Below are 15,100 nucleotides of genomic sequence, written 5' to 3' on the forward strand. Positions count from 1 at the left end.
CTTTTCCTTAACAATTCCTCCTATTAATTTAGCTGTGATGCGTGGTAAGTAGTGTGCCAGTCTGGTTTGAGTCTCAGGAGCAAATTCACACGCAGCAGGACTTTGGCAGATTGGAGACTCCATTTGCTCAAAGGAACATCCTTGAGATGTAAAGGAAGTTCAAAAGGCTGCAAGAAAGACAGCATGGACAATAAAGGCTACGCCAAGAGCACATGGTGATCGTCCAGAGATTCCAAGCCCAATCGTGTGCCACCCATCCACTTTAATTCCGTGCCAGATCTGACAAAGGCGCCATTGCCAGGTGGTTGTAGGCTGAGATCGGAGATTTGTGTCGTTCCGTCTGGGGGCGTCATGGCGTATCTGTGCCGCTCAAAGGGTTCCAGAGCTACTCACATCTTATTTTTTTTTAGTAGAAATGAAAATAAGTAAGTCTTAAAGCCATCGCCAGGCAGACTGACGTTGCTAACTGGAGAGCGTAGGTTGGAAAAGACGCTCCTCTGAGTCAGTCTGACAGTTTGTAGTCACCCACCGCATTAGAAGCTCTGCCATGCATTTATATCGCCACTTGTTCAGTCTTTTGTTCAAAGCCAAGACAGATGGGACCTCCTTCATGTTGGCTGCTGCATTTCTCTGAAGTGTTCACCGTGCTCTACCGCCTATTCGTTTTTTTGTTTTAACCTACACGTGGAATCCTACATGAAGCCACCTCTTGGGCAGCCCTTTTATGTAGACTGGCATTGTTTAAAGGTGGCACTACCCAAACTTCAATGCACCAGACCTTCATAGCTCTTCCTGAATGGGGTGGACCCTCTGGTGGATCGACACAAGTTGCTCCTTGAGGCCGTGCCCGGCCAAGTGCCATGGCATAATGAATCACCAATGAGCGTGGCCTGGCTACTGGGCAGGACCTCGGTGTCTTTTCTGGGTGAGGTGACGGGGGTCCTTCATTTGATTTTCCAAAGAGGTCAATATGAGCAGCAGTTTGTCTGGACCCTCAGCCTAGGACCAATTTGACCCTAATTAACGTGGACAGAATAGCTCCTAGGACCACCGGAACATACAGACCCCTCCATCAGGGTGGAGAAGCGTTAGAGAGTCAGGAGGAACTCAAAGGTAGAGTCGCTGCTCCTCTGCATCGAAAGGAGCCAAACTGAGGTGCTTTGGCCATCTGATGAGCTTTCGGGCAGGTCTAACATGGGACAGCCTTCCTGCTACTGGAGGGCACTCGATTAATGACACCCTCATTCTGGCAGAACATGAAGGGAGTGTTTTTGACATCTAGTCAGTACTCTCTGGGTGGCAGAGTTGATGGCGGGTGTTGTATTTTCAGCTGGGGTGCATATCCTTACTTTATGGCCTTCCTGTTCATTTTTGATGTTTCTTTTGTAGGTCATTTGCTTTGTTTTTTATGCATTTTGTTTTGTGCCAGGGACTGCCCTCTGCCCTACAAAGGTGAAGTATTCCCTCAGCTCCTCGTATCAAATGTGCCTGGGAGTCGGTGAGTTACTATGATGTTTTTTTCTTTCTTTATTTTTTTTTAACTCTGTTTAGAACATTAGAACTTTAGAACACTCTGGACGAAAACAGGCCATTCAGCCCAACAAAGCTCGCCAGTTCTATCCACTTATTTCTTCCAAAAAACATCAAGTCGAGTTTTGAAAGTCCCTAAAGTCCTCCTGTCTACCACACTACTTGGTCGCTTATTCCAGGTGTCTAACGTTCTTTGTGTAAAGAAAAACTTCCTAATGGTAGTGTGAAATTTACCTTTAACAAGTTTCCAACTGTGTTCCCGTGTTCTTGATGAACTCATTTTAAAGTCACCGTCTCGATCCACTGGACTAATTCCCTTTCATCATTCACCACTTCAATTAGGTCTCCTCTTATTCTTCTTTTGTTTAAACTGTAAAAGCTCAGCTCTTTTAATCTTTCCTCATAACTCATACCCTGTAGCCCTAAATCAGCCTAGTCGCTCTTCTCTGGACTTTTTCTTGTGCTGTTATGTCCTTTTTGTACCCTGGAGGCCAAAACTGCACACAGGACTCCAGATGAGTCCTCACCAGTGTGTTTTAAAGGTTGAGCAGAACCTCCTGTGACTTCTACTCCACACATCAAGGCGCTATATAACCTGACAGTCTGTTAGCCTTCTTAATGGCTTCTGAACACCGTCTGGAAGTTGATAGCTTAGAGTCCACTATGACTCTTAAATCCGTCTGATTAGGTGGTCTCTCGATTTTTTGACCTCTCATTGTGTATTCAGACCTCACATTTTTACTTCCTATGTGTAATTCTTTACATTTACTGACATTAAATTTCATCGGCCACCAATCTGCCCAAGTCTATCAGCTGTCCAAGTCCTTCTGTGATGATATAATGGATTCCAAATTAGATAGATAGATAGATAGATAGATAGATAGATAGATAGATAGATAGATAGATAGATAGATAGATAGATAGATAGATAGATAGATAGATAGATAGATAGATAGATAGATAGATAGATACTTTATTAATCCCAAGGGGAAATTTCCATACTCCAGAAGCAGCATACTGATAAAGAACAATATTAAATTAAAGAGTGATAACAATGCAGGTATAACAGACAATAACTTTGTATAAGGTTAACGTTGATTAATTGAAGAGTCTCATAGTGTGGGGTCTCCTCAGTCTGTCAGTGGAGCAGGACGGTGACAGCAGTCTGTCTCTGAAGCTGCTCCTCTGTCTGGAGATGATCCTCTTCAGTTGATTCTCCATGATTGACAAGAGCCTGCTCAGTCGCTCTGCCACGGATGTCAAACTGTCCCGGTCCATGCCTACAATAGAGCCTGCCTTCCTCACCAGTTTGTCCAGGCGTAAGGTGTCCATCTTCTTTATGCTGCCTCCCCAGCACACCACCGTGTAGAAGAGGGCGCTCGCCACAACCGTCTGATAGAACATCTGCAGCATCTTATTGCAGATGTTGAAGGACGCCAGCCTTCTAATGAAGTATAGTGTGCTCTGTCCTGTCTTGCACAGATCATCAGTATTGGCAGTCCAGTCCAGTTTATCATCCAGCTGCACTGCCAGGTATTTACTGGTCTGCACCCTCTGCACAGTCACCTCTGATGATCACGGGGTCCATGAGGGGCCTGGGCCTCCTAAAATCCACCATCAGCTCCTTGGTCTTACTGGTGTTCAGTTGTAGGTGGTTTGAGTCGCACCATTTAACAAAGTCTTTGATTAGCTTCCTGTACTCCTCCTCCTGCCCACTCTTGATGCAGCCCACAATAGCAGTGTTGTCAGTGAACTTTTGCACGTGGCAGGACCCCGAGTTGTATTGGAAGTCCGATGTATGTTGGCTGAACAGGACCAGAGATAGCACAGTCTTCTGTGGCACTCCTGTGTTGCTGACCACAATGTCAGACCTGCAGTTCCGGAGACGCACATACTGAGGTCTGTCTGTAAGATCCATGGCACCAGGTGTGAATCTACTCACATCTCAGTCAGCTTGTTCCTAAGAAGCAGAGGTTGGATGATGTTGAAGGCACTAGAGAAGTCCAGAAATATAATTCTTACAGCACCACTGCCTCTGTCCAGGTAATTGTTGATCCACCTATCTCAGTATCATCTTCAAACTTCACCAGTTTGTTACTTATATTCCTATCTAAATCATTTATAGACATTAAAATAGCAAATGGTGCTTGTGTTTCTTGTGAGTTTTTTGAACCGCCACTCTGTTATTTTAATTTTGCCTTGGATTCTGTATTAGGAATTTGCTTGCTTGGTTTGATTTTGATGCTCTTTGGAGCTCATGGGGCATTTTGTGAGAATAAACTTTTTTTATTATTATTATTTTATAAAGACCCTGTATTTGTCTTTATATCTAGCCAGGGGTTTGAAGAGCTATCCCCTAAGCAGATATTTTTGTAAGTGTTTCCTGGACGCACATACTTGGGGACTCCTAATCATAATGGATGGCAAGTGCCCTGCTGAGAGGGTTGTAGAAACCATGGGGCGTACGTCTCCGCAAAAACTCGACACCCCAGACACAGAGGCACAAGTCCAGCACAAGATGTGTTTATTTATGGTGTGGAGCCCTTCTTGCTCCCTCGCTCCCCACTGCAGTAAGCACAGTCACAAGCACAGAAACACCTTTCATCCTCCACTGTCCAGCTTTGTCTTCTCCCACCTGACTTGGGCTCATTCTGTGAGGTTGTTGGCTCCTTTTTAAGCCGCATCCGGGAGAACTCCAGGTGGCTCGTTAGGGAATTCAGGAATTACTCCCAGTTTGGGTGAAAGCCCAATGTACGGCTTTGCAGTTCCCCCCAGTGGCATCCCTGGAACCCAACAGGGCTGAGCAGACCAATACTAAGTCCCATATTGCCCTGTGGGACTCAGAGGTGCCATTACACCCCATTGGCTGCCAAATAGAAGTTTGTGGAAGACAGCACCCTTCAACAGCCATCTCACCCTGTCCTTCCCATAAGGAAGCATCCCTTTGAGTCAGATGGCCCACCCACAACCCTAACCTTAACTAAAGTGTAATGGGGCCTGCGATGGCCGTTTGGTGATGTTGGGGCTTCAAGTGAGGGACCTGTGGTCTGAAATGCCACTCTGTGGCAGGAGGAAGAATGGCAGATGCAAGAATCCAGAAAGTCAAAGGGTGTGATGAGAAATTGAGACACCTGGATTTTGGAGCTAAACTCGCTATGCCCCACATACTCATTTCACAGATGGTATCTTAATCCACTTTTATTAGCAGACGAGAACTGTACAGAATTTCTATCCAAGCAAATCAATATTTTTTTAGAGACAAATACAGAGGTAATACTTTAGGAAACCCTGAAGGCCTTCTTAAGAGGACACGTTTTCTTCTTTCGGCTGCTCCTTTTAGGGTTGCCACAGCGGATCATCTTCTTCCATATCGTCCTGTCCTCGTCATCTTGCTCTCTCACACCCATCACATGCATGTCCTCTCTCACCACATCCATAAACCTTCTCTTAGGCCTTCCTCTTCTCCACTTACCTGGCAGCTCTATCCTTAGCACCTTTCTCTCAATATACCTCTCATCTCTCCTCTGCACATGTCCAAACCAACGCCATCTTGCCTCTCTGACTTTGTCTCCCAAACGTCCCACCTGAGCTGACCCTCTAATGTCCTCATTTCTAATCCTGTCCATCCTCGTCACGCCAATGCAAATCTTTAACTCTGCCACCTCCAGCTCTGTCTCCTGTGCCACCGTCTCCAGCCCATATAACACAGCTGGTCTCATTACCGTCCTGTAGACCTTCCCTGTCACTCTTGCTGATACCCGTCTGTCACAAATCACTCCTGACACTCTTCTCCACCCACTCCACCCTGCCTGCACTCTCTTCTTCACTTCTCTTCCACAATCCCCATTACTCTGTACTGTTGATCCCAAGTATTTAAACTCCTCCATCTTTGCCAGCTCTTCTCCCCTCATCCTCACCACTCCACTGACCTTCCTCTCATTCACACACATACGTATTCTGTCTTGGTGTTTCTACTGAACTTCAATTCCTCTCCTCTCATATCTTCACCACTCCAGGTTCTCCTTAAACTTCTCCCTACTCTCTCTACAGATCACAATGTCATCAGCAAACATCACAGTCCACGGGGACTCCTGTCTAATCTCGTCTGTCAGTCTGTCCATCACCATTGCAAATAAGATAGGGCCTTCTTAAGAGGACAGATTATCTCGTATCTTTGCCACAGAAATAAATTGGAAACCAAGAAGGTGTTAGAGCTAACCAGAGAAATTACTAGAATAGACCAGGAACATGCCAGGTGACCAAGTGAGACACTTCATAGGAAAAGTTACTCCATTTATCTTTTATTCATTTATCTATGTACTTATTTTTAAGCTGTCACACACGTGTGCATAGGAGGCAGCTGAAGGGCTTAGAGAGGACTGATTATACATCTGCCCGGGTGGGGCGGGTACGCTATTTCAAAGTTCCCTACAGGTCTTTCCTGGGAAATCCCACCAGGTGCCACCACCTCGAAGCGGGACACATCACTTCCGGTCCCGGCACCGAGGACGACATCACTTCCGGCCCCGGGCCCGAGGATGACATCACTTCCGGTCCCGGCCCCGAGGACGACATCACTTCCGGTCCTGGGCCCGAGGACGACGTCACTTCCGCCCAACGTCCTATAAAGCCTCCCGCCGTTGCTCTGGGAGGCAGTTCTGTTTTGGACTCTGTCATGTAAACTTGACTTACAGGAATCATTTGCTTTTGCAGCCAGGAAACCGCATTAAACGGGTGGCTGCCCCAAACCTTGCCCTGCCTCGTGTCTCTTCTTGTTACAAAGCTTAAAGTTTTACTCTGCTGGCCTAGCTCACTTTCTCAGGTGGGGGTTGATTTGTTTTTGAACCATTTTAGTCTTTTTTGTTTTTTGTAAAACTTGGGTTATTTGTATGGAATGTTATTTGATTTTAATATAATCAATTAAATTAAAAAAAGAACTTGAGAAGCGTGGGCCTGTGGGTTCGCCACTCCATGAACAGCACCTAACGGATGCCAGCTGCGCCCTCAAGAGGCCAAGAATAGAATCAGTGTTTGGTGTTTTGGAGTTTGAGTTCCCCTTTGCGTTCATCACTCTGGTTTGTAAATACGCCCATTTCTCCTGGCATTTTACCCCCCCAATGGTAGGATTTGCAGGTCGGGAACTAAGAACGGAATCTTCTAGGTGACCTCTGCCAGTTGTACATCTTCATGCTTCCTAGCGTATGATAAGGAGATGAAGTAGGGCAGAGGTTTGTCTGAAAAATGTCTCGGCTGCTCTCTACAGATTTTAAAAGCTGTGTAAATTTGATTAGAGAACGTTTACATCGAGAAATGGATTACAATTAGCCAGACTCCAGTCGACGGATTTAAATGCAGCTCTAATTATAGCACATGAATCAGAGGACGCTGGGCAGGCAGCACAGCAATAAACATTTTTTATGAACCAATTTCAAGTACGCCAGCACTTTAAGTGATCCTCATGTGGGAATCCCCCACAGGATAAAAGATAACCTTAGAGTCACAGTTTGCACTAAAGGCAATAAAACAAATTAAAAAGGCAAATTTGGTCTTTCGACCATCCTGGAGAAGGACAAGGCCTGTTCTCATGTAGAAATAATATTTCAGGGTTTAAAAATGCTCAGACAACAGCGTCTCGTAATGCAGCCATTTGTCATTGTGAGACGAGCAAAGCACACAAATCCATCCATCCATCATACTATATCCTAACTACAGGGCCACGGGGGTCTGCTGGAGCCAATCCCAGCCAGCACAGGGCACAATGCAGGAAACAAACTCCAGGCAGGGCACCAGCACACTGCAGGGCGCACACACACGGGACAATTTAGGATGGCCAATGCACCTCACCTGCATGTCTTTGAACTGTGAGAGGAGGAAACCCATGCAGACACGGGGAGAACATGCAAACTCCATGCAGGAAAGACCCGGGAAGTGAACCCGGGTCTCCTAACTCCTAGGCAGCAGCACTACCCACTGCGCCACCATGCCGCCTACAGACAAATCATATATTTTTATTTTTTTAAATGTAAGAGAGCTCTTTTTCAAGGAATCGTCAAATCATGCAGATGTTTCTAGCAGCTCCGCGTGTTTCCTTTTGGTTAGAAGTTGATGATGGCATTTAAGCTTCATCTTCTTCTTGTTAGGATTGGTCCACCTGAGCAGCCCGGCCTACTCTCAGTAGATTCATAGCAATAAAATTCATCCATCCATTTTATCAGCCTACTTTTTTGCCAGTTAAAGGCTGAGGTGGCAGATGCTGGCAGATTTAGGTATGGGTGACATATTCAGAATGGTCATTACAGCTTGTGCCGCTCAATCCATTAGTTGGCGCCGTTTCGTAAAGTTAAGGGGTGTCATAAATTTGGCAGTATATATGGATGAGGGGTGGGGGGTTGTTCTTCAGACAACATGTGGGGACCTCCCATTCCCCGAGTCTTTGAAGACTAAAACTGACTGCCTGCTAATGAGGCATGCCATCTGCATACATGTTTATGGCTCTAAATGGGCTTCGACAGGCACTGTCAATGGGCAGCAACAGGAAAACAACACCAGACTGAGCGCCAGACCACCACAGTAGCCATGCCCACCGGGCCATGGCAGAGTCACTCTGCCAGAGTGATCTGGTGGCTGAGCTGAAAGAAGAAACCAAAGTACATGAAGAAAGCTGAGGGGGCACGAGGAGAAGCTGGACACACCGACGCTGACCCCAGTCGTGCTGGTGAGGCCAAACCCTGCCTTTGAGCCTTTTTTTACAGGACACCTCATGGCATCCGTCTGACTGAAGATAAGGCATGGGAAGGTCTACCAGCAGGGCCTTCTAGGTGTGTGCCCGTCACAGCTAGAGGCCTTTGAGCCAAACCCACATTGGGCCAGTGTGGTACTTAATCGGGTTCTGCCAAGCTCACACTGCCCATGGACTGTCCACAGGGGGTGACTGTGTGCATGTTTGTTGGGATACAACCAATTGTACTGTACAGTAATGTAGAATTGAGTATTTTGACTTATATTTATTAAGTACGCATATAAATGGAGAGTTAAATTAATATTATTACGAACTAAACGTGTTATGACAAATGAGCTGAACTGCTTACACAGACAGACAGATTGGTAGCTTGATGGCTCTGTGTAGGTCGACCTTTACAGATCGCGAGTGTGTTTGCGTGTGTTCATTTCTTTCTCTTCGTCTTCCAGCAAGTGCTCTGGCAGGGCCATCAAGCTGCCATCTCTGTTTCTTTCTACATTTCTTTCAGTAGTGGTGTGTACGTGCCAACGTGCCCTCCATCATCCAACTACATGGAAGAAAAAAAAGTCTGAATACTTTCCTGTATATTCATGGAGATTCCAAATACAACATTTTCTTTACTTGAACGCCTTCCTCAGTGAGCACCGAGGGCTGCGGCATCAGTAGCAATGCCTGGAAGCGGTGCGCGCGCGGCGCGTGAACGGCACCCACTCAGAGCGCAGAGCACATTTGTCGGCGTCGGCTCGCTCCCGACACCTGGAGCCGCGCGCTCCCGCTTCCAGCCGCTAATTTTCCTTTGGAAATCAGCCGTGTCCGAGAGATCGACCCCATGCATCAGCAACGGGGGAGGCGAAGGAGAGAGGAATTTTCTTTAATGCTTGACATCTGCAGGTAAGGAGCCCGTCCAAAGCAGTAAATCAAGTCAAGGGCAAGCGATCGAGTCTGTGTCGCGGTGGGTACGGGGGACTGTAAGAGATCAGAAAAGCGTCGAGGACTTCCGCGTCAAAAAAACAAAAGTGCATTGTGTTTCCTGACAGGTCGCTATCAGGCTGTGCAGTGACGGAATGTGGCTGGTTGTAATGAAATAATCCGCTTGGGCACGGAGGCCTATGGGAGTCCACATCTCTGAAGACACGTGCTTTTCAAATTCTTGTCATTGATTACGTTTTACGGCTGCGGCTTGCGAAACTGAAGAGGGACGTTTCTTTATTACCGGCTGTATCACTTCGCAATGACACCGCTCGGGATCCCCGACTAACCAGGAGTGCGCAAATTCATTTTTTCTTGCAGACGATTGCAGCGATCAGATGTTTGTGGGCGGTAAAAGATGCATCACCATGTAATGAGATCAAGGTGTGGAGATCCTCCGGTAGGCTCTGGTGTGCCGCCACTGCTGCGCCTCGTCTGCCGGCTCAGCCTGTTAAGCTGCCTCGGCTCTGCGGACTTTGCTCTCGGTAAGAACTCTCTCTCTCTTTATTCTTATCTGCACGGGGCTTACAGCCGATGTTTGTGGCGTGACATTCTGAAATCCGCTTAAGCGCACTGAACTGGAGTCCGTCCCGGCAGAAACCAACCCAGGACGGGGCGCCAGTCCTCCGCACGACGACCCACCCACCCAGGACATATGGGCCGTTTGGAATATTCACGGGGATGGGGGGCTGGGTAGGGTGTGGGTGAGCCTGCCCTCTTAAAAATAACGCAGCTCTGCAAAATGAAAATCATCAAAATTGTTTTGTGCTTTTTTTTTTAAAGTTATGAATACAATGAAAAGATAATTAGAAAATTACAATCACGTCACATTAATATACAAAAAAGTACAATTTAACTAATTGCATAATTCATGCATACAATATTCTTCTAAATGAATTAAACATAGTCAATCTAACATTTTCTAACTTGTGTAAAGAAATCTTTCCTGTTGTTGGTTGATTTCTCTCTTGTTCCATTCGGTATGTTTGCTTTATGAATTATGATTGTAAATGTATTAGTTACTACATCTTCTCACTTGTGGCGTAGTTCTCTGTCCTACTGCACTTGCTGAACAAAGAAGGCCTCGCCAGATGTTACTAGATTATGATTACCTGTCTTGTAAGTCGCTTTGGATTAAAATGTTTGTCAAGCAAATAAATGTAAATGAGTTATATACAAGGCTATTGAAAATGAAAGAGCAGATTTAAAAAATGAATTTCCAACAAACTATAGAAGACAAACACTTTCCGCACATCACTGGATAGAGGAACGTTCAAAGTTTAAAAATTCAACTTCAAGAAGATTCGAATGACGTCATTTTTCATGCAAGCAGGTGCCCCACCTCATTTCCACTTGGAGGTCCGGCGTTACCTGAATGACACCATCCCAGGACGATGGATTGGAAGAGGCAGACAACAACATTTTGCTCATCGTCTTTGGCCTCCCAAGTCTCCAGACCTTCACCCCCTGAGATTTTGTATGTAAGGGGGTACATTAAAGAAAAAAGAGTGTTTTTTTTCACCCAATCTTCAAGATTTGCGACATCAAATTGAGGAAGCTGTGAATTCAGGAACTCGGGACCCGTTGACTCGTGTGGGGCTAGAAATGGTCTATCGTTCTGATGTTTGTCTCGCCACACGTGGTGCTCATGTTGAGTGCGTGCAACCTCAAGGACCACAGGACCACACTTTGAACGTTCATCTATCCGGTGATGTGAGGAATGGGTTTCTGTCTTATACTGTATGGTTTGTTTGAAATACATTTTTGAAATCTGCTCTTCCATTTTGAATAGCTCTGTATATACACGTTCTCCACTTTTTGGTCCCATTTCAGTGTTTTTGATCCTAAAGTTGGTTTTGGTGACCCATCTTTTGTCCAATTTTTCGGACGTGTCCCCATAAGTCATCCAACAGTACACTCTTAAAATGGCTGGCTCTTTACATTTAATGGTTCCTTACTGGATGGTGTGGTTCTTCTTGCTTCACAGAGCTCTGTTTTATTCTGGGAACGGTTATTTGCATTGGAATTTGACTCTTTGTGCTTTGAAAAATTTCCAAATTTGTAGAGGAAAAAAAAAAACCAAATCTGAAATCTTAAATGTATGGTAGGTATAACCAGCAGGACAGCAGCAGATTAAGAAATCGTGGACTTCGCTTGTGTTCCTGAACGTATGCCTGAAGAGTCGTTTAAAACGTGCGGCCCACTGGTCTGTCACAGATCCTTTACCGGCGATTCAGGGTTCTTCACGCTTACGGAGCTTGTTATGGGTCTACATAGATTAAAGTTGTTTCTAGAACCATCATGTGGATGGGTATTTTGGGGATCAACAAAACTGTTCCCCTATGGCAGGGGTCCCCAACTCCAGTCCTGGAGGGCCGCAGTGGCTGCAGGCTAACCCTTTTCGTAATTAGTGGCCTGTTTTTACTGCTAATTAACTCCTTTTCCATTCACTTGAATTGCCTTGTTTTTTTTTTTTAAGATTTGTTCCCTTGAATTTCTTCATCGTTCCTCCGAATTGCTTCATTTCTTTCCTTAAATGGCACCCAAACAGAAGTGAAATGTGAAGGGAGGGAGCCAACAGAAGGCCAACTAAGTCAGGGCCTCAAACTCAAAACCAATTTTGTTTCTTCAGGCGCCGAGTCTCGTCGTTAATTTAAACCCGTTCTTTAATTTCACAGCTTGTTGCTGCTCTGATTGTGCAATTGCAGACATTTTCAAAACTGTAGATATTCTCTTTTCTGAGCAGATCAGCACTCCTGAGACCTTCATCTTTCTTTATTTTCAGATATTGCATGATGGGCACAGTTTGCTGGTCATGTTTTGCCTCATTTTGTATCTCGTTATTATTTGGTAGCTAATTAAGGGGACTGAATCTTCAAGAGCTGCGGTGGGCGGGCACAATGCCCAGGATTGGTTCCTGCCTTGTGCCCTGTGTTGGCTGGGATTGGCTCCAGCAGACCCCCGTGACCCTATGTTCGGATTCAGCAGGATGGAAAATGGATGGATGGAATCTTCAGTAGCAAGTCAATTGCAGTACTTGCTTTTATGGTGCGCCATTTGTTGGAATGAAAACTGCAATGCATTTTATTAGTACATTGCATTACAAAATACATTCCAATAGACATTGAACTGCAAACACTAACACTGAATACATCCAGACAGAGAGTAACCACTGGATGAGCAGAAGTCAGCTTATCCACCTTAACAAAAGGACATAATGTGTGCCTACCTGTCTATGTGGCATTCCAGTTGCTCTGTCTCTGTTTTATGCCATTTGATATGGGATTCGTAAAAGCAATTCTCGTTTTAATGATGCACCATCTGTTGGAATGAAAATGCAATGCATTTTATTAGTGCAGGCATTACAAAATGCATTCCAGTGGAAGATGCACTGCCAACATTAACACTAAATATTTTCAAAAGGGATCAACCACCAGACAGTCAGAAATCGGCTTATCCTCTTTAATAAAAGGACCAGTGTCCGTATTTCTGTATATCCATCTGGTTGCCAGGCGTAAGGAAGAAAAACTTTAAAAAATGGGTAAAGGTAGAAGAAGGGTCAAAAAAATATATATATATCAAAAATGCTATGGGTCTTTAAAATAAGAAAATTAATCTTATCAGCATATTCTGCTGTCCGACGTTATACCCAAGCAACAGAAGGATGGTAGCAACTTCCTTGAACCCACTTGGGCCACTCAAACCAACATTATAGTTGTAATTTTAATGAGTGATAGCCTTCTGTAGGGGAAAAGTGGATGAGTGAAAATAACGATAAATCGACAAAACCAAAGTTTCAAAAATGACTAGGCTAGTGTCGTTATACTAGGCCAACATGGCCTAGCAAAACTCATTGACTATAAGACTGGTCAGCCGACACTGTGAGGAAACGGACGTCTCTATCCGAAGAAGGAAAAGGGAAAGCATCGGGTGTGCATTATTATACCTGACCAAATGGACAACCCACTTATCAAATAAGAATCCTGAGGTCCACATTGATTATTTAGATTTCCACCCATCTTAGATGAGCAGCACAGCCTTCTAAACTTCTGAAGGCTTGTTATCTGGCAGGGCCCAAACTTGGATTACTCAGATTTGATAATTCACTGACGGCGAACCTCCCCTCGTCAAACCAAAGCTACTCAAGCTGGGACCTGGGGTTGCTCAGGGGATGGAGGTTTTTATAAAGCTCCCATCTCCCTGTCCTTTTCTACCATCTCAGTATCTATTCATGCGCGGATGTTCTTGCTGAGATTACTTTTCTGCTAACATCCTTCATTTGACACCTCGTCTTGCTAATGGGCTTCTACAAGGCTGTGTGTGTGCGACGAGCGACCACAGAGCAGACAGGACGTGTCCACCGTGCTGCTTCTGCACATTACTGGTGTCGCACTGAGTGAGTTCAATTAATCCTGCCGTGTGATCTCAGACGACACAAAATCTGCATTGATATGTTTAGAGGGGGAATCCAATATCCCCCCTGTCAGCAATATGCAGGGACGAGGCACGATGCTCCATCACAAGTGAAGAGTGGCCGCTGAAGGCCAGAGTGCGTGCAGCCCAATCCCTCCTTTTAGATTGTGAGGACCTTTACCAGATGTGTGTGTATAAGTTATTTTAAAATATTTCAGTTCTGAACTGTTTAAACAGTCCAGAAGAGATGATCGTGTATTGTTAAATATTAGCACAAAGTTTTATGTCATCATTTCGAGTCTTCATTTTTAAAGGGGAAACTTCACTGTTGTTTTTTTTTTTTTTTGGTGTAACAATCACCAGGGGTCCATGTCGATCCTGAAACATTTTTTCATGTAAACGTTTTGTATTTTTTCCTCCAAATTATTCATTTTTATTCATCTGAAGTCTCATCACTGTTAAATATTAGTATTGTCTAAAGTTGTTGGTTTCGCGTCTTCAAAAGCACAAGGTGTTTTGCTGTTCACACCTTCGCCCCCAGGAAGCCTAAAAATCAAAAACACGTTCTGCTGTTATAAGTTGCCTTCTTTGTTTTGACGAATCATTCAGTTCAAGACTCAAATGAATGAGAATCGTGTGACTCATTTGTGGGTAATCATTCTGTTTGGGAATCGGACGAACCCCAGTTAACGCTTTGGACCCCCAAAAGCTTGAAAATCAAATTATGTTATAATATTATAAACCACTGGGTCTGCGAGGAAAGAATTATAGAGGCCAGTGCTCTAAAATGACATCACATTCATGGAATTGACTTGCTCTCGATGTCTGTGTAGGCTGGGCGGCTTGTTATGATTTGTGGACGTTTAAAAGGATTTCCTCGTCTCCTTGAGATTTATCATTGACATTCTGTCTGAATATTGAATAATGATTTTTGGAAACAAAGAATTAACTTGTGGCTTAATTTCTTACGTTAGAAGTCATTTTCTAAAAGCCGCATATTTTTTGTGTCTCTTTTTTCGATGCCATCTTTTTTCTGATGAATGACTCAGTTCGAGAAAGAAATGAAGACGAATCTTGTGACTCATTTCTGGGTAAAGATTCAGTATGAGAATAAAATGAATGAAAATCGATTGATTAATTTGTGGGGGCAATAAATCGGTCCATGAATTGATTCAGAAACGTTGGACTTATTCTTGGGTAATGATTTCATTTGAGAACTATAGGCATTTGTGGATAATGAATCGGTTTGGGAATGAAATAAACAAGAATAATGTGACTTATTCATGGGTAATGAATGAATATCGATTGATTAATTCGTGGGGGCAATAAATTAGTCCATGAATCGATTGAGAATCGTATGGCATTTGTGGGTAATGATTCTTGTTTATTTGATTCCCAAACCGAATTCATCACCCACAAATGCTGTATAGTTCTCAGATGGAATCATTA

General features: G+C 44.5%; 1 protein-coding gene across 3 annotated transcripts in view; it reads left to right on the forward strand.

Moving 5' to 3' along the window:
• The first annotated feature begins 8,999 nt into the window (after window positions 1-8,999).
• The window catches only part of susd4 (sushi domain containing 4), a 46,000-nt gene continuing 39,899 nt past the window's right edge, over window positions 9,000-15,100 (forward strand). The window contains exons 1-2 of one of the 3 annotated variants that reach the window (XM_039738338.1): window positions 9,000-9,160; window positions 9,307-9,723. In XM_039738338.1, the coding sequence (XP_039594272.1) occupies window positions 9,597-9,723 (127 nt within the window). In that variant the 5' untranslated portion in view covers window positions 9,000-9,160; window positions 9,307-9,596. The remainder of the gene's footprint in view (window positions 9,161-9,306; window positions 9,724-15,100) is intronic. The other 2 variants (XM_039738337.1, XM_039738339.1) reach the window with 2 other exon arrangements.

The sequence above is a fragment of the Polypterus senegalus genome, chromosome 16 (genome assembly GCF_016835505.1).
Source record: "Polypterus senegalus isolate Bchr_013 chromosome 16, ASM1683550v1, whole genome shotgun sequence".
Taxonomy (NCBI): Eukaryota; Metazoa; Chordata; class Cladistia; order Polypteriformes; family Polypteridae; genus Polypterus; species Polypterus senegalus.